Source organism: Pelodiscus sinensis, chromosome 5, assembly GCF_049634645.1.
Source record: "Pelodiscus sinensis isolate JC-2024 chromosome 5, ASM4963464v1, whole genome shotgun sequence".
Taxonomy (NCBI): domain Eukaryota; kingdom Metazoa; phylum Chordata; order Testudines; family Trionychidae; genus Pelodiscus; species Pelodiscus sinensis.
The window spans coordinates 101,071,758-101,091,679 of NC_134715.1; the positions used below are offsets into that span (position 1 = coordinate 101,071,758).

General features: G+C 42.3%; 1 protein-coding gene across 2 annotated transcripts in view; it reads right to left on the reverse strand.

Moving 5' to 3' along the window:
- The window catches only part of STIM2 (stromal interaction molecule 2), a 139,887-nt gene that overhangs the window by 33,225 nt on the left and 86,740 nt on the right, over nt 1-19,922 (reverse strand). For both annotated transcript variants that reach the window (XM_075930612.1, XM_075930613.1), the window contains exon 3: nt 8,105-8,219. In XM_075930612.1, coding sequence (XP_075786727.1) covers nt 8,105-8,219 — 115 coding nt within the window. The remainder of the gene's footprint in view (nt 1-8,104; nt 8,220-19,922) is intronic.

Here is a 19,922-nt window from a genome sequence, read left to right on the forward strand (position 1 = left end):
AGCCTAGGGATTCAATGTGATTTCTCGTACTCACACTGTTCTCCTATATAGTCTATCTACTATAGATAAATCTTGTATAGCCTGAAAGAAATCTCTTATAGTCACATTAGCTATTTGTTCATGGAGTTCAGGGGTTCATGGAGTTTGCCCTCTCTTCCTTTCTTTCTTCTGGTGCAAGATCTAAACCAGTTGGTTTCGGTATGTGGTAAGAAGAGAATGACACCAGAACCCTGTGACACAGTAAAAAAAAATCTGCCCACTCATATGTTCCCCCCAAAACTCTGCGCAGAGTACCAAACAAATATGAACTTCATCTGATATAAACTATGAACACTGAATGTAATTTACCGAGCATGTTTTCACTTGGTTCTAATACCAAGAAAAAAGAAAATGATGCACAAGGGAGCTGATGGAGTACCAATTTACTGAAGTGATCCTGGTATTTCATATATTCAATGGCTTAATGTTACAAAATATAGTTCTGTTTCCTCTTCCTGGGAATGAGGTTTGAAATACTGCATTAGTTCTGTTTGGAGTGGAATTCAGTGTCATGTAATGACATCCTTGGCAATGTTTGGCTTGTGCCCATTTCCACTGTCTTGATATTTAAAACCCAAGACTGCCAACGATCAAGAATGTGAAATGCAACCATATCATCTCTCATGTATGGCATTTATTCCCAGTTGCTGCAAGAACATTTGTTGTTCAATGCCAGTCCAAAGCAAGGCAGCCTATCACAAATCATTAAATGTAACTAACCCTCCTCCTCTTTATCCTCCTAAAACAACTCCTATTGTACTTGAAGACTTGAAATAGTCTTTGTATATCAAGAAAGGAAAGAAGAATCTAAATGAGAGTAGATCAGAATTGCTGCAATTCTTTTAGTTAGAAATGAAGTCCAATGCCCTGACGGAACTGCAACTATTACAGAATGCACAAGGTTGCCAGCTCACAAGCACAGATTATGAACATAACACCCCGATTCATTACTCACTGCACTCAGCTCCCCATTAAACAATATCCCGTTCACGGCTGCTATGGTGATTTTCAGAAATTTGCTTAGTACTGGAGCTAGCTACCCTAGGAGATCTACTTTTCTTCCATGACAATGACCTCACATAACAGCAACTTGATTCAACTTGGAAAAAGGAAGCAGATAAAGAGGGGAAGACTAATCCACAGAGCAATTGCCCCAAACTGGAACCTATGGCCTGACAGAAGAACCACCACCTGTGCTGCATTAAGAACTCAGCAGACAAATCAGTTCAAGCCTGCTATTGGCCAATATCAAATTCCAAATTCCTGAGCCAGTTCATAGAGAAGTCATCTAAAGGCCAATTACAAACTCATCTAATTGACGTGAATGTTCTATACTTGTAACTATATGGATTCAAACCAGGCTATGGAACTGAAACCACTTCAGTGTCACTGATTGATCATCTCCTTCCAATCAATAGAAGGCAATATTCATTTTGATCTTCTGGGACCTCCTGCAGTATTCAGCTGACAAATGTCAAAAAGTCCAGGGTAAAGTGCTAAAACAGCATGAGCTCCTCCTGCAGGGCACATCCAATTCTCAGTAGGGATGTTAAATTTAGATTCACTAATCGAATAGTCGATGGGATTTCCATCGTCTATTTGATTAATCTGTAAGGGTTCCTCTGTGTTTCAACTGTAGCAAGAGCCCTACCAGGCTCTTGCTACACTTCAAAAGCAGAAGCCCTACAGGGAGCATGGGGCTTCCTTTTGAAATGTACAAGAGCCCCTTCAGGGCTCTTGTATATTTCAAAGGCCAAGGCACCTCAGGGAACACTGGGCCAGTGGGGGAGAATTGCAGCAGAAGCAGCGCAAGTGGAGACTGCTTCAGTCCCTACTCGCACCGTTTTCCACTGTCTCTCTACCTCCCCTGTCCCCCAGTACCAGCTCCTGCTCCTCCTTCTTGCTGCCTCTCTGACAGGGACAGCGGGGGGAGGGGGGGGTCAGAGAGGAGGCAGCAACTAGTTGCATCACTAGTCTACTATCAGATAAGCTTCTTCTTATCAATAGCTGACTAGTCTCTTACATCCCTAATTCTCAGTGATGGGAAACTGCACCTTTACTTCAAGCCCCTTTACTCTTAAGAGTCCCACAAGGATAGTTTTTTTTCCACCAATCCTATTCAGCATCTACATGCACATGAACTGATAGGACACAAATTCAAGTGTCAGCATATGCGGATGACACACAACTCTGCTTATCCTTGACCACATACAACCACATCACCACCATTAAGATGTTCCAAGGCCAGCATGAGATCAGCTCATGGATAAACAAACAGGTGCTGAAGCTAAGTCAGAGTAAGAAATAATGATGATGGGCAGAAGAAGCATTAACATCGCTACTCACCAATGTTGGCTACCATGACCACATCAGACCTGTCATCCCCCCCTCTCTCCCTCCCCCCCCCCCGACTTTCCATAGATATCAAATGAAGTTCAAGGTCTCCGTCTTTATCTTCAAGGCTCGCCATTGTCTGGGCCTGGGATATTTAACATGGTCTGAGATTAAAACAATGGTTGACAACTTTTCTCCTCTGCCACAAAGGAATTCTCTACAGATGAGCTTTACCCTTATGGTAAAAGGACAGAAAACTTACTTGGGACTGATTTGAAGACTGTGAAAGTAAGTCCAGTGGAAAATAAGGATCCCTAGAAACTAAGAACTATGACAAAGGACTTTCACTTTCAAAGCACATTTTTTTTGACCTTGTGTTCGCTAACAAATATACAGCAACATGTATGTATATTTAAAATGCACTACAAGAACAACATACCTTACTATACACACTTCTATTCAAAAGAAGAGGATGAGAGAACAAACATGAGACACATTTGCTTAATTCACTGGAAGTGCTCAGATACTACAGCGATGAGCATGGTGTAAGACCATATTAAAAAAAAGGGAGGCACAAATCTCCCTTCTATTTAGCCTCCCATTCATATCCCTCTGGACACATTTTTTTTTAAAGAACTTCCAAAAATATCATTATGCTACAAAGGTTGAAAGAAGTTTGTTGTTAACGATGGTTATAGGTGCCCAGACATGACACTACTGGGAAATTCTATGCAATGGAGGAATACTATGCAGGGTCTGTAGGAATCCTGCCTGATGTTTGAGAACAAGAATACAGTAGGATAATATCTTTTGCATGCAACATAAATGTAGTGGTTAATACAACTCGGGTACTTAATATTTCAAGAAAAACTGAAAGTATACAATCCTAACCACACCCAGATAGAACATAGCATCAAATACGGGATAAAACAACAGAAGCAACAGATAGGCAGGATCCCAGCCTATCTTTACGCATGTAATAGGGTACTGTTTTGGATGAAGATGTCCAAGGAAGGTGGTGATCACACAAAAAGGCAGACAGCCTCAACCAGAACTCCTTTAACATGATAGAAAATAGTCTATATTTGTTGCATAGCACAAGATAGCCTGAGAGCTTATCACGGCTGCATCCAGCCCAGGCATATGTCCTGTAATGCTTGAGGGAGACAACTGGGGAACTGAAAGTGTGTTCCCTGAACAACAGCCTGTGAATTTTTAAAATTGATGTGGTAGAATCAATCTTTTTTAATGGATAGAAATATGGGTATTCTGATAATTGGGCCTATCCATTTACTCTGTGTGATCAACTGTAAAGAGTATGAGTTCATAAAATGTCACAAAAACCTATAAAATGTTGATAGGAAAAGGTATGAAATAGAGGCAGAAAACATGAATTAGTTTAAATAAAGAGGCCTCCTGATAACTGCAAGGACATGTTAAAATCATGCTTGGCAAAATCAGATGTGGATGTGGAAATCAATGAACCAGAACAGTTTGATACCACCTAAGAGACTACCAGAAAGGAGTGGGAGGTGTCTTCATTCTAAAAACTCTCTAGCAAAAAGGAAAGGAAACAAGGAACAGATAGCAAGATAGAGAGCTCATACTGCCTCTATATAAATCCAAGCTATCCTCACATTTTGAATAAAGCATGCCGATCTGGTTGCTCCATCTCAAAAGAGATATATTGAAATTGGAAAAGGTGCAGAAAGGGCAAAAAAGGAATTTGGAATGTCTTCTATTGGAAGAGAGATTAATAAGATGAATTTTTCAGCTTGGAAAAAAAGCTATCTGGGGGGATATGAGAGAGATTTATAAAATCATGACTGTCAAGGAGAAAGTAAATAAGGAAGTGTTTACTCCTTCCCATAACACAAAAAATCAAGCTCATTGAAAGAAAATTAATAAGCAGCAGGTTTAAAACACAATGAAGCATTTTCATACAAGGCACAATCAACCTGTACATAACCTGCTAGAGAATGTTATGAAGGCCAAGACTGTAACAGGTTTCAAAGAACTGGATAACTTCACAAAGTATAGGTCCATCAATGACTATTATCCAGGGTAGGCAGGTGCTTGGGGAATAAGAGGCTACAGCTCTCCAAACAATGTACCTCAACTCCCTTTGTGGCCTTCTTGAGGGAACCCCCCTAAAGTACCAGGCCTGTACCAGTCAGCTCTCTTAGCAGGTTGTCCCACCATCCTATCTCCCCTGAATAGGTCCTTAGGCTACAGACTCTTGGGATTCATTGAAGTTAACTCAGAAGATCTGATCTTGATTCAGCATCTGCAGTAGCATTTTCTCAGTGGTACATACAAGGTTAACATTGACCAGCCAGCTTCCATAAAGCAAAGTATTATTATTCAGAACGTTACAGAGCTAAAACAACAAGAAAGCCATAAGCAGCCAATACATGTGTCTGGCTTACCAACTGTTGTCCATATTCCAAAGACCCTGGCAAGTTTGAGTATTTGAAGCCTTTTCACAGGATCTATCTCAGACAATGTGTCAGTTCTTGGGAGGAGAAGTTAACAATTCATTGTTTCCCAGGTCTCTTGAATGAGGTCCCCTCCCTCTACAGGGGGAGAGACTTCTCCAGACTTACAGCTGTCCAGGGACTTGCAGTAATTACCCCCCTCTAACATTATTTCCTGCAGGAAACCCTACCCTGAGTCCAGCCCACCAGCCCGCATTAAAAAACATGTATAAAATTGATAGAAGAGTCTCTGAAAATTCCATGTGTTCACAACATCCGTTATAGGAGTTTGCTGTACCTACTCTACTCCCTTCCCCCAAAGAAAAGTGTCACATTTTTACAACTCATGCAGTTCACCACATACATCTTCTGCATAGACTGCCAGATTCTCAGTAAACCTCAGTTTTAAAGAAGCCAGACCTTCTGTGTAAACTCAGAAGCTTGTCTCTCTCACCAACAGAGTTTGGTCCAATAAAAGGACCTCACCCACTTACCTAAAGAGCAGCATTTAACAAGCGACAGCACAACACAGCAAAGCTGTTCTTAGTACGCTATAAACTGTGAGCACTTTGCTTTCTACACAAAGATTTATTTATCTCACATTACTGTAATCAGTCAGGACACACCTTGAAAGTAGTAAACACATGCCTCGGAAAGGGCATATTCGTGTATAGCCTTTTACGGGGAGAGGGGGAATTATCACAACTTTATTCCTTCAATTAGTTATGATGTGATGTATCTCTGTAAGCTTAAGAGGAAATTGTTAAGTATTATTTACAGCTTGTGACCCTCATACACAAATACCTTTCAATAAGCTCCTGGAAGTTGACATTACTGACACCATTCTTTGCATTAGGGACCTTTGTTTATTTCTGTCCCAAATTATTTGTGTTCTTTGTCAAGCCAAATTTCAAAAACAATTAGAATTCCTACTATCCTTCCCTAACACCTCTCCAAGAGAGAAAAAATAACTGTGGTGTTTGATAGGTTCACAAATGTAACATCTACTAACAAGTAACCTGAACTATACTTTAGGATGCAAAAGTTTAAGATAAAAGCTACTGAAGTTCCATGTTTTGCTTTAATTCATGGATTCAAGCAGAAGACCCGAAAGCACCACATCCTCATGACAGCTGTCTAAGAAATTTAGAACCCTAAACTTGCTTCAAATTTTGTTGTTGATTATTTTTAAGTTTATATCTATAATTCAAGACTAAAAACTATGTTAAAATGGAGCAAACTTTGAGAGTATGCATCAGTAACTAAAGGGGTTACAATTTTAAAAATTACAAACTCAAGAATTCAGAGTTAGAGTTACACTTAGAAGAATCAAACATATTAGGGTGTAGAAACTGACAAGATACCCAAGCAACATTAACTTTAACCTGTAGTGGCACTAAACTAAAAGGGGATAAAAAGGCAAGGAAAAAAAACTCCAATAGGTCTTTTTAAAAGTCAGTTGAATCTAATCTGGGACCAGAAAGACTGAAGCGCCTTAACTGACAGCATACTATTACCATATGGCATCCATCAAAGTGTGTAGGCTACAGCGAAGGTTGTCTGGGTACCTCGTTTTTAAGTGCTTCTTCCTCATTTCCCTGGCAGAGCTGTCTTGGTACACAGAGGAGACAAAATAGCAATACCATGGGGGTACTGTTAACCCACTGATGCACATATTGAAATAACAGTGAGCTCGCTGCACACATTACTAGTTGTGCTCACATCTCTGGTTTTTTATGAACAAAAAAGATTTGTTTTCAATAATATAGCCTTATTAGCCTATTAATAGTGATTGATGTTGCCATAACTTTGTAGTTCATTTGACAATGGTTTTCAAATGCTTTTCTGAGTTCACCATTAACATTCCAACTCCTTCTGGCAGAAGAAGAGTGACATTGTTTTACTTTTTATTCTGGCAGTTTGATCTAAATTTTCTATATTCTGCTTCCATTCAGTTTATTTTTAGTCACACATATTGACACAAATATCTTCAATGGTATATAAATACCACTAATTAAAAATTACAAATACTGTAATGCTCAGATACGTGAGTCCTTCAGTGCTTACAGGTAGGGCTGTACAAATTCACAGCCATGAAAAATGCATTACAGACTGAAATCTTGACACCCACGCTCATAAAACCTGGTCTTTTGTGTGCTTATACCCTATACCACAGATACCTGAGACCACCAGTGTTTCTCAAAGGTTGGGGGGGGAAGAATGTCGTGTTCCAAAAGGGAGTCAAAAGGTTATTTCAGGAGGGTCATGGTATTATCGCCCTTACTTTTGTGCTGCCTTCAGAGCTGGGTGGCCGGGGAATGGTAGCTGTTGGCCAGGTAACCAGCTCTGGAGGCACTGCCCAGCCAGCAGCAGCATAGAAATAAAAGGTGGCAATGCCAAACTATGACATCCTTCTGGGCTGTTGCTAGTGGCAGCTCTGCTTTTATTGCTCTTCAGTTATCACAACCCCCCACTAAAACAACCTTGTGACCAATCCACAGCTCTTCCCCCCCCCCCCCCCCCCCCCCCGTCAGGATCTCTACAATTACAGCACCATGAAATTTCAGATTTAAATAGCTGAAACAATGAAATATACAATTTTTAAAATCCTATAACCATGAAATTGACTAAAATGGCCCTACTTATGGGTATTGAGATCAGAGTAGCAGTTTGAACTTTTTACCCAAAGCTAGGAAAAATGGAGCAGCTACTACTCCAATATGCTATACCTATCAATATAGAGAAACTAATCACAGTATTTAAGAAATCTAGTCCTTTACACTACAAACCAAATATGATTTTCATTAAAATAAATCAGAATAAATTGATGTTCCCCATTTTAATACATTCTATACACAGTACTTATGTGACTACTGTAATACTAAGTTCCAAGGTTTTATCAATTACAATGCAACAATGTCAACTGGTAAGTGAACAGTTTAAAAAAAACTATGTACCATTTAACTTTGCAGAATAACAATTCCATTTACACAGAACTGCTTGAGCATGTCCAGAACTCAGAACTAGCTGAGAATTTAATGAAACTTTAATTATGCTTCTAGGTTAACCTGTAAATGAGAGGTGCCACAGGTGTTCAAAACAGGTCATCCTTCCAGTACTGTATGTCATTTAATGCCAATGGTTATATCACATTTATCTCAATATCACTTTTACTTCAAGAAAGCTTGGATTTAGTGCTGGGCCACCCAAAAAGCCATGACCCGGATCTCGAAACATTATTTCCTGACCCTTACCTTCAGAGGTTTTCCAGCATTTCCACAGATCCTCAATGGTGATATGTTTGTCTTCCCTGTGCAGATGATTGTGTTTATTGGAAGCATCTTTATATTTCATATCTTCTCTGATAAACTGAGGAAGAGAAAGAATGTTTGGTTAAATTCTAACAGCAAAAAGCTCATTTCTTAACAGGGAAACGAAGTAGATTATTAGAGATGCTTTTTTGCATCTGCTCTGTACTAATGGCATAATTTAGGTAAGCCTCAAAAGTAGTCAACCTATATAACAAATTCAACATTCTCAATTTTGAATTGGAATATAATAAACCCTTGAAAAACAGTGTTGCACTTGTAAGGTGAACACTCAAATTTAACACTGTGGTTAATTTACTCCACTTGATTAACAGCTAGTCACCTCAAACATCCCAAACAAATTGTGTCTCATGCTTTTACATTCCATGGACATTCACCTGTCTGAAGGCATGCCTAGATGATATGGTTTGCAAGTGTGTTAGTGTTTTATAAATTAGCAATTACTCATCCATCTTGAATCCTACTATATCGGTTAAATGAAACTAACATTTAGCTTTCTCCCATCCCTCTTAGACTTTTGATTAGATAACAAAAGGTCAAGTTCTGCTCATTAAATCTAATTGTTAAGAAACAATTCATCCTCCGCTCTGTGGTTGTTTTGGGGTTTTGTGTGTGTGTGATGTATGATCATGAGAATGGTTATATTCCACGCACATAAACAGTACACTGTAACCCTACAATTTGCCAAGATGTACAGGAACCCTTTGGGAAAATCCCAAAATGTCAATATTAATAATCACATAAAACCGAAAAAAATAGGAGGTTTAGTATCAGTATATTTTGCTCATTTATATGTACAGGCAGTCCCCGGGTTACATACAAGATAGGGACTGTAGGTTTGTTCTTAAGTTGAATCTGTATGTAAGTCGGAACTGGCGTCCAGATTCAGCTGCTGCTGAAACTGATCAGTTTCAACAGTGGCTGAATCTGGAGGCCAGTTCTGACTTACATACAGATTCAACTTAAGAACCCCAGGCATCCCCAAGTCAGCTGCTGCTGAAACTGATCAGCGGCTGATTCCAGGAAGCCCGGGGCAGGGGCTTCCTGTAGTCAGCCACTGGTCAGTTTCAGCAGCTGCTGACTCGGGGACACCTGGGGCAGAGCAGCTGGGGTGCTGCTGGGTTGGTCCAGTGGCGCCCAGAGCAGCGCTACGGGACCAACCGGCAGCGCCCAGCTGCTGTACCACAGGCGTCCGGAGCAAAGCCGCAGAGCACAGGGGCAGCGGGACAGCCCAGACGCGCCGTGGCTATCCTGCTGCCCTCGGGCTCCGTGGCTTTGCTCTGCTTTGCTCCCCGTCCCCCTGGTCTGCAGACCAGGGGGACGGGGAGCAAAGCGGCGGAACACGCGGGCAGCCCAGACGCGTAGACCAGGGGGACGGGGAGCAAAGCAGAGCAGAGCAAAGCCGCGGAGCATGCGGCCAGCTGACAGCCCAGATGCGTCTGGGCTGTCCGCTGCCCGCGTGTTCCGCCGCTTTGCTTCCTCTCCCTGGTCTGCTGGAGACCAGGGAGAGGGAGGGCCCCGTTCGTAACATAAGTCGGATCCGCGTAACTCGGGGACTGCCTGTACAACAGTCACTTTGAACTATTAAACTAAGTCACTAGTAAATAAGTACAGGTACAAAAAATATTTACCAGATACATGCAAGCCAGGAAAAGTAAGATGAAAGCTGTTATGATAATTGGGCCTATAAGTTCACCCTAATAATAAGCTCAATTGCAAAAGGTATTTACAAATTTATAAAGTGTTACAATAATACAAATTCTGGTGGGAAAATGTATGAAAGGGAAACAGACTAAATTAGTCAAAAAGTGCTAAGTTAATATGATTCAAGGTCTATGTTAAAATCATGCTTGGTAAAAAAAAAAAGATGATGTGGAACATGTAATTAAAGAGCCAAAATTGCTATGTTGGGGTATGTCTACACTACCCCGCTAGTTCGAACTAGCGGGGTAATGTATGCATACCGCACTTGCTAATGAAGCCCGGGATTTGAATTTCCCGGGCTTCATTAGCATAAGCGGGGAGCCGCCATTTTTAAATCCCCGCTGCTTCAAACCCCGTGCAGCGCGGCTACACGGGGCTCGAACTAGGTAGTTCGGACTAGGGTGCCTATTCCGAACTACCGGTACACCTCATTTCACGAGGAGTAACGGTAGTTCGGAATAGGAACCTAGTCCGAACTACCTAGTTCGAGCCCCGTGTAGCCGCGCTGCACGGGGTTCGAAGCAGTGGGGATTTAAAAATGGCGGCTCCCCGCTTATGCTAATGAAGCCCGGGAAATTCAAATCCCGGGCTTCATTAGCAAGTGCGGTATGCATACATTACCCCGCTAGTTCGAACTAGCGGGGTAGTGTAGACATACCCTTGGTTATTAGGTCGAAATAAGGGGAATGGATTATTTCAGCCACTGCTCTCTTTATGGGTTATTAAAGAAAGACCCTGGGTAAAGAGCTAGAAATAAGACCAGACAAAGGCTACCAAAGCAAACTTCATTGGCTGTCACCAAAACAAATTTCCTGGGAGACCAGGCCTACATTCCCTGTGAGCCTGAAAGAAGCTCTAACCAGTCTGGGACAGAGAGAGGTACCCAGATGGCATGGGAACCTCTATCACGAAGGTTGTTTACTTTTTGTCAATGTTCACATTTTTTGGTCAAGTTACAGTTAAAGTCCAAAATGCAAAGAAAATACATTTAAAAAATGATAAGTATATAAAAAGATTTCAGTGTCTATTCAAAAGCATATGGCAGTCCAGCTTTGGCCTACTGATTACTACTGTTCCACCAGAGCCAGCTCAATACAAAACATCAGCTGAGGTGAAATGGGATCACATTTCAATAGCAGCTGTAATAACTGCTCAAGCCTATCTCAAACACCTCCTCTTTGTGGAAAAGTAAGGTTACCACCATCTTTGATACCGTCTAAAATTGTCAAAGGGTCTGTTTCCTTCTAAAAACACTCTCCAGCTAAAGGGAAAAAAAACAAGAAAAGCTATTAAAATAAAAGCCATACTTTATACCTGACATTTCAAACTCTGCTTTTCCTTCTGTTTTTTAACTTTAATAAAAGGATTGGTAAGAGTGTTTGTGCTATAGTACCCAGCAGGCTGACATCTCTATATAGTTAACCCTGGGCTGAAACACTGTTTAATGTTGGACATTGACAGGGTTAGGTTAACACCATTGGCTCACATATTCCATCTAAATTAATACAGCAAGGTTGTCAGCAATGCCCTAGGGTATGTCTAGACTACATTTTTTTAAAAAAAAAACCTGCCCTTTGTTTCAGAAAAAAAATCACCTATGTCCACACGGCAATCGCATTCTTTTGAAATTAAGTCAAAAGAACACAGGGGGGGTTTCGACACTGGGAAACCTCAAATTACAAGGAAGAATGCCTTTTTTGAAAGAGCTCTTTCAAAAAAAGTCACGTGTGGACACAGAACAGGGACATTTTTTGAAAGAGGCAATCGAAAAAAATCACAGGTGCCCTGGTGGCCATTCTGTGAATAGCAATCAGGGCTTTCTTTTAAGAGAGCATCCATGCAATCTGGATGCTCTCTTTCAAAAAAGCAGATCGCTTTTTTGATCCTGTTCTGAGGTGTGGATGCTCTCTTTCAAAAGCAGCTTGCAGTCTAGATGTACCCCTAGTGAAAACCCCTGCTGGCTCCAGTACACTCTGGATGAACTTGGTAAGGAAAGAGGCTACAGCCACAGCAGTACCTTCTCACTGCTAGGCAGAGGGGGGTGAAGAGGTAAAAGACTAGCTTTTAAAAGCTTATGATTTAGAGCCTTGCATATTTGTGAATATCTGTTTAATACCTGCAGGTAGCAGAGCAGAGATCTGTGCATGGCTCTACCCCCTGCCAAGCAGGTGGGGGAACACCAGGGCAGGAAGATGCATCTTAAACCTCTCTACAGAAGGGGTCAAGTGCCAGCATTATCCCCCTCCCTCCCCACCTGGTGAGCACTGAGCTGCAGAGACCTGGTGTGCTCCCTGCCTCTTCTCTGCATGACCCTGCACCCTTCTTGCAAATCTGTGCTCCTTCTCTCCGCCCACCCACCCTCCCCAGACCTCATTTGTTATACAGATGCCAGTAAAATCTGCATCATAGATTGTGGATTGGGAGTCGCCAGTTTCCACAAAGCAATGGCAACATGCCTCTGTATCAAGAGTAGCAGCTCTCATTTGGGTGTCCTTGTGCCGCAGTTCAGGGGCCAGACTATTACACAGCTCCAGGAAGGTTGCTTTATGCATCTGAAAGTTCTATACCCACTGTCATCCCCCCACACCTGCACGACAATGCGATCCCACTACTCAGTGCTGGTTTCCCTAGCTCAAAAGCAACAGTCTATTGTGCACAGGTTACCAGGTGTCTGGTATTGTACCGGACAATCCGGTATTTGCGCGCTTTGTCCGGTAGAAGAAATCAGTAAATACTGGACACGTGCAATGTCCAGTGTTCTCTGATTTTTCCAGTTGCACACCGGACGGAAGCCAGGCCTGGGTAAGGGGAGCAGCTGGGAGGCAGGGCCGCAACTGCTGCAGGCAGCCCTCAGTTAGTTGAATGTGAGGAGGAGAGGAAGCCTCCTCCTCGGTTGTGTGTCGCTGGGAGCCTGCGCGGGACAGACAGCAAGTGCCCAGGTCAGTCCCGCTCCCCACTGGCCAATTTGCTCACCCTCCCCCTTCCCGGCTGGCAGGTTCTCCTGATCTTCCCCTCCTGATCTTCCCCAGCTAGCCCCGCTGCACCTCCCCGCCCCCCCCAGCTCTGCTTCCCCCCAGCCCGTTCCTCTTGCTGATCTCCCCCAGCCAGTGCCGCTGCACATCCCTCCCCCCCCCCCCGCCAGCTCTGTTTCCCGACCCCCCTTCCTCTCGGCCAACCACAAGGCTCCCGATCCCCCCAGATGTGCTTCCCACCCCCCTTACGCCTGGCCAGCCCCGCCTCCTCCCAGCCAGTCCCCCCTCCCCCGATATCCCATGACCAGCCCCGTTCCACCCGACACCCCCCCCGTCCAGCCCTGCTTCCCCTTGGCCCCCCCATCTCTCCTGGCCAGCCCTTTTGCCCCCCACCCCCTCCCCAGCCAGCATCGGTCCCTTCCTGGCCGGACCTCCCTCCCGATGAAGCATGTCCCGTTTTTTGTTTTTTATGACGACTACCTGGAAACCCCTAGCAGTGATCCAGGTTCTTGGGGTCTTTTTTCCCCCCCCTCTTCTCAACAACTTTTATTCCCCACCCCCCTTTTTTTCCTTCAACAAAATTTTGAAGGGGGAGTGGGAGAAGAGGGTGTTCAGTATTTTTGTTCCAGCCATCTGGCAACCCTATGCACAGGTGATTTGTGATAGCCATATGCGATGCCAATTCATCAGTGTCCTTCTCATCCTCATCCATGTAGATGTCAAATATCAAATCCAGAAGTAGTTGTGCTGCAAGGTGCAATGTCTTAAACACATTGATCACAACATGGGAGAGAATTGTGGGATCCTTGACTTCTCATGGCAGATGCTGGTGTTTCAACAAGGACTGTCATTCAAGTGGCATTCAAGTAAGCCAGAAGCCCAGGAAGTACCAGGATGCAAAGAGGTGGCTGTTGGGATGTTTTCTCGTATTCCCAAAACGCAAAGCATTAAGTTGCACGTTCCTACAGTGCCTAGTGCCTGAGGGTGACATCAGGCACTGTGGGATGCTTATCCACACTGGCTTTGCTCTATCTGTCCAACGGACTGCTAACAATGTGGCCATGAAAAAAGCTGGTATAACCTGTTTTCACTTTTGGCAACTTCTGCATGACAACACCACTTTCATCATCAAACTTTCCCAATGTAGTAGGCATAGTATTAGGGTACTATGTTGTGTTGATGGGGTGGGATTTTGGGGGAAGGAGGCGTTAGTTTTTGCATGTGACAGTGAGGACAGATGAGTTTGTGGAAACCATTGTTCAAGTGTGCCTCACTAAAAAAGCCACTGGGCGAGGAGCAAGGAAACAGACAAAGATCAGTATTTTAAAATGGAAAGAATTTTAAAAGCCAATTGTTTATAGGGATATTATTTCACACACATTTAAAAACTAAAACATGAATTTACAGGCACTTGTCAAGAACTGAGGTCACCATAAACGGTAGTTATGTAAAAATATGAAAATTGTCTCCCCAGCCACCTCATTTTACCAATATACTAACACTGCACATCAGTGTCACTCACCACAGCAGGATTACTGTATACTAAGTATTGTAGCCTTATATACAAGGACAATTTAAGTTGAATAATCTGACATCTTGGAATGGTTCCTGATATTATCCAATTCTCAATACTTTCAGAGAAATAGCTGCTAGAATATAGCTGAGATCATTACAAGTCACTGTGCCCACTACCTAGAGCAAGATATCCCTCAGTTGTTTTTTTGGTTTGTTTTAAGTTAATTGCTCAGAACAAGAAATCTTGTGGTGCAGTTTTCTATTCCAAAATCAATTATTAATAAGGAAACTGAAGCTTTATTCTGTATTGTGTCTTTAATATAAAAACTTACATTCCAAACCACTCTGGAGAACTAAATAACTAGGGAAAAATAGAAATAAAATTAAAATAGTGTAACAACAATCAAAGGGTAAGTACAAAGGAAATTATATATGTTTTCAGCTATGATTTGAAATAATACAGAAAACTGGTAAGGTGGGAAAGACCTAGTAATTAAAAATGGCCAGGTTGCATGTGAAGGAAGAAAGTGGTCAGTCATTGCTAGCCAAGCAGAGGGAAGAGAGTAAAGGAGAAAAGGTCAGTTGGAGTAAAGGCCATCTAGTTAAACAATTTTGAGAACTATTTTGAACTGAATACTAGAAAGAACAAAGAGCAAATGGAGATGTTTAAGGTGGAGAGCAATGTTATCAGTCTACTTTGCACATGACAGAGCCAGAGAACTTTCCTCTTTCCGGGGAGGGTTTATAGAAGCACATTTCATTGGACAACCAGGAGATAGTAAAAATTAAGATAAGGACTTTAGAAATGGTGCTGAGACAGTGTCTTTAATAAAGGAAAATTATACCTTACCCAAAAACATAGAACTGGTGACAGGCACATCTGCAGATAATAGTGGAAACAGGTAAAAACTATCAGCTGAGAAAGGAAATAAAAATCTATAGGCGATGTGCAATCAGTTTCTAAAAATTAGATTGGGACACTGGCCTGCAACTTCTACCTGTGCATGGATTAGGTTTGCTTTAGGAACATAGGAGAAAATGCATACTTTTAAAATAGTACAGCAATGCCCCATGGAACAGATTATGGTGTTATGACAAAGGAGATGTGCATGTCAAAACCACATCTGACTCTCTAAAAGTTAAAATGTTTCACTGGTGTTAACCAGTTAAGCCTGATTTACTGAACAAACTATCTGAATAACCACACAACCTACTGAAAATGCGCTCTGTAATTCCAATTAGGAAAGTTCCTCCTTCACATTTCCTCTCCTTTACAACAGTGAGATTTGTTGCTAATGTGCAATCAGTGCAATCTCCTAAATTCTAGGAAACGGCTTCTTACTCCTTGTGCCATAAAGTCAAGTTTTTCCATCACTACAAGCCTATCTTTCTTCTACCCCCTCAATTCCTACCCAAGAAAGCTTATGTATTTTTGTTAGTCTCTAAGGTGCCACAAGGACTACTCACTGTGTCATATAAAGATGAAATGCTAGAGCATGTGCAAATATTATTCAAATCATTTATAAAACAGAAAGCAATACAGAACCAAAGATTGAAGCGGGAGAGTCTCCTGAAAATACATGAGGCTTGCGCCTGTGACCAATAAACGTAGCTCACGGCTAAGTCTTTAAGGCCAGAATTGCTCAATTTTACTTGTTGTTTTGCATAGTTCATAATACTGAAGGTCCTGATAAAAATATGATACTGTAAAAATAATGGCTCTATTGCACAATAAACATGACTGGCGACCTGTTAATAATGATAATTATTACATTTACAAAGTCATCTTCAAAATTACTTCACTCAGTCTCAGTACAGCAAAGCTTGGTAGCAGTAATTTTCTTTGGCTGGTACATGGTTTCTAGTAAAATGAACACAGTTAATCCTTCCTTCTAGAGCAAATCCAAAACAACCATTATGCTGTACTATAAAATGTCCCTGTACGATGCAATCAATATCTTAATTTTTAGTTGTGTTTTTCCAGACACATTAATCAGACGTTACAGACACTACTACCTTGCTTGTTTTCAGGACAGTTTGAAGTGTAATACTATGAGTATGCTCAAATTTACAACTTGCTCACAGATACAAAATGACAGCATTACCTTTTAATCCTTAGCCTCTGAAGTATGTTAATTTATTAATAGTTTTGAAATAATGCATGCACTTGTAAAATTGCATTGATTTCCTTAGATATTCTTTGTGCATCATGTACTAGAATGTAGGTTTCATGCTTTACTAACACAATTCTATTCATAACGATAATGTTCTATAAAATATGAAAAAAATATAATTTAACAGTGTTTCGGAATCATTAAGTCAAGTTGAAAACTATGAACAGCTTTGCCTCCCTTTGCAATTCACTTCAGTACAGCTGTGAGACATTCTTTTAGTGTATTGCAACTGCAGGAGAAGCTTTGCACAGCTTTGTTTTCTCTTAATATTTTTCCCAACGGGGCTAAATTGTAAGTAATGATGGGGCAATATGACTGAACATAATTTATAATGGCATTGAGCACAAAACTCTCTTCTATACAAATATATTTAAACTTTTACATTGAAAGCTATACTTCAGAAAGATTGTTATGTATTGTAGCTCCTCTTACCTTCAGACTTCTCCTCCCATAGATTTGTCCCACAGATCCTTCCAGAGGATGGATCTCTCCTCTAAGACTTTAGAGGAAAACAGGGTCAGAATACCCGTTGAATACCAATCTAACAACTGGCAACATGCCAGGATGGCTAGTGGTAAAACTTAACAATACTACACACTAGGGATGTAAGTGAGCAGTTGAATCAACTACTGTACTCACATTCTCCCCCCCCCCCCCCTCCAGTCTCTGTATCAGAGGCAGCAAGGAAGGGGAAGCAGGAGTTGGTGCTGGGGAGAGCTGACTTGAAAGCGGGTTCTCCCCAGCACCATCTCTGTGGTGCTGCCTGCCCCTCCACGGTGCTGCTGCACCAGAGGGAAGCAGGGAAGGCTGCCATGAAGCAGCCTCTGCCTGCGGTAGGCCCAGGCTGTGAAGAAGTCCCTGTTAGCAGTGGCCTGGGCTGGCAGCAAACACAGGCTGCTCTGTCAGGGGTTGCACACAAGTGAGGAACAAAGAACAAAATAACCAACCAAACGAACCCCACCCTCGCTGAGAAGGAGACACACATTCCCCTCCCTCACCAGAGCTTAGGAGGGCCCAGGCTAGTAGATTTTGTGTGCTCCAGCCCTTTGGGGGAACAGCAGGGCAGCAGAAGTGCCAGTGTGGGCTCCAATGCTGGGAGGAAGGGGGTCTTGAGCCTTGGGGGACAGATCCAGACAAGCTAGGGGACACATCCAGCCCCCAGGCCTGAGGTTCTCCACCCTGCTCTAAGAAGATCTCCACCACAAACAGGCAGCTCAGCATCAAATACTGTTAATTATTTCACAGTTAAGAACAAAATTTATACACAGGAGAGTGAGGGAAAGGACAGATGTTTGCTGTATTGTAGAGAGGAGATGGAGGATTCTTCCAGCCTGGACACTAAAAGTGAAGCAGGTGTCAAAGATGATTCCCCTGCAAGGGGGTGGGATGAATAGAGGATAATTGTGTGTGTTACTGACAGTCATAGAGAATGGGAGGAGTACAAAAGGTTTAGGACAATGGTGGGCAATAATTTTTCAACAGGGGGCCACTTCAGAAATTTCTAAAGTGACCCTGGGCCACCCCGGAAGGGGCAGGGCCAGGGCCAGGAGACTTCTTGTATCCTGCCCCTCCACCCCCACCCCTTGCCTGGCCTGGGGTGGGGGAGCAAGAGAAATCTTCCCCTTCCTTCCCCCACCCCTAGAGAGAAATGCCAGCTGTTATAAAACAGCTGGTGGTTCCCTCTAGGCACCCAGCAGGAGAAGACCTCACATGCTTTCCCTGCCTCCAGGCCAATCAGGGTCTGGGGATAGGGGAGTGCGTGAAGTCTCCTTGCCCCCTGCAAGAGCACGCGCAGGTGGCTAGAGATACACACCAGTTGTTTTCAAACAGATGGCATGTCTCTCTAGCCACTGCATTCCCCTGGCAGGACAGGGACAGGACATGAGAGACTTTGCATGCTCCCCGCCCCCAGGCCCTGATTGGCCTGGCGGTGGGGAGTGTGCAAAGCTTCCCCCACCAAAGGCACGCAGCACCTAGAGATAAATGCCAGCTGTTTTAAAACAGCCACCATGTCTAATTGCCACGCGTTCTTGCAGAGTAAGACTTTGTGCTCTCCCCTGCCCCCAGGCCTTGACTGGCCTGGGGATGGAGAACTGGCAAGGTGGCCAGCAGGCTGGCTCCACCCCTGGTTTCGGAGGAAAGAATAGGTGCTTAATTCAGCCATGTTAGCTCCAAATAATCAGTGAGTCTTCTAAAAAGAAAAGTTAGAGAACCTTTAAAAGAAAAGGGTAACTAAATGCAGGACTGAGTAGATAGGTGGATGACTTAAACCTACTAACACAAAGCCAGTAATTGAAATGATATACATTAATGAAATCACCCAGGGACAAGAGTAGAATGAGAGAAACATTTGGGTGGAGGAGAGGATATTGTGGGACCTTCACAAGGTGAAGGAATAATCAGAGGGTGATGCTGGACAACAGATTCCACAGCGGCTATTCTATTCTGGCGTAATAGTTACTATGTCCCGCTGAATCATGTAAGAACTGGAAAAAGCACCTATTAGTCTCTTTTCCAGATCTGTAGGATACCGACAGTTTACAGCTTATGATATTAAGCTGTAAATAAAATACAGATAAATAAAATTCCAGAAGGATACAAGACAAAACAGAAAGCAGAAGATTTGATTTTTTTAATTTCATAAATTATTGTTCAGTCTTACAGTTTAAACATCTGCAATATTCCTTTAAAGCAACTGTTTCAGTCAAAAGGCAACAATTAAGATTCATTTTCAAGTTCTGTGTTTTCAAAAATCTGGAATGGATCAAGACTATACCTGCTATTCCTCTGACATGAAGATCAGTTTTATCCTTATATTTAACAGTGATATACGTTTTAGTGCTTCAAGTTGATGCACAGAATCATTAAATGCTTTAAAAAAGCTTTTCATTCATAGCAGGAACTGTTCAAATTGAGAAAAGAATCTAAGGAAGTATGTTACTATAGAGATAGGAACAAACAGTGTTCCCAGTGTCCCTTTACACCCACCCTGTCAGGATATTCTTTGGCCTGTAAAAGCACAACAGCCACACTGCTACTTGCAACAGCAATCAAGTCAAGTGCTCTCTGCTATAGATATTCAAAACTAAAATCAACTGCAGAATATAGGCATAGCTGTGAACTTTAAATGATGCAATGTGTTACGGAGTTATCAGCTTTCCCCCCCACTTTAAAAGCTCATTTTTGCACATCTTTCCAATACTATTTCAGTAATTTATAGTACCTATGCACATTAATTTTAGAATTTGGGAATAGAATATTCGTATTCCCATTAGGGATATTAAAATGAGGTTATTTTACTAATCAAGTTGTCGATAAAAATGTTATCAACTACTCGATTAGTCGATAGGCAGCCAGCTCAATTCCAGCTCATGCCAG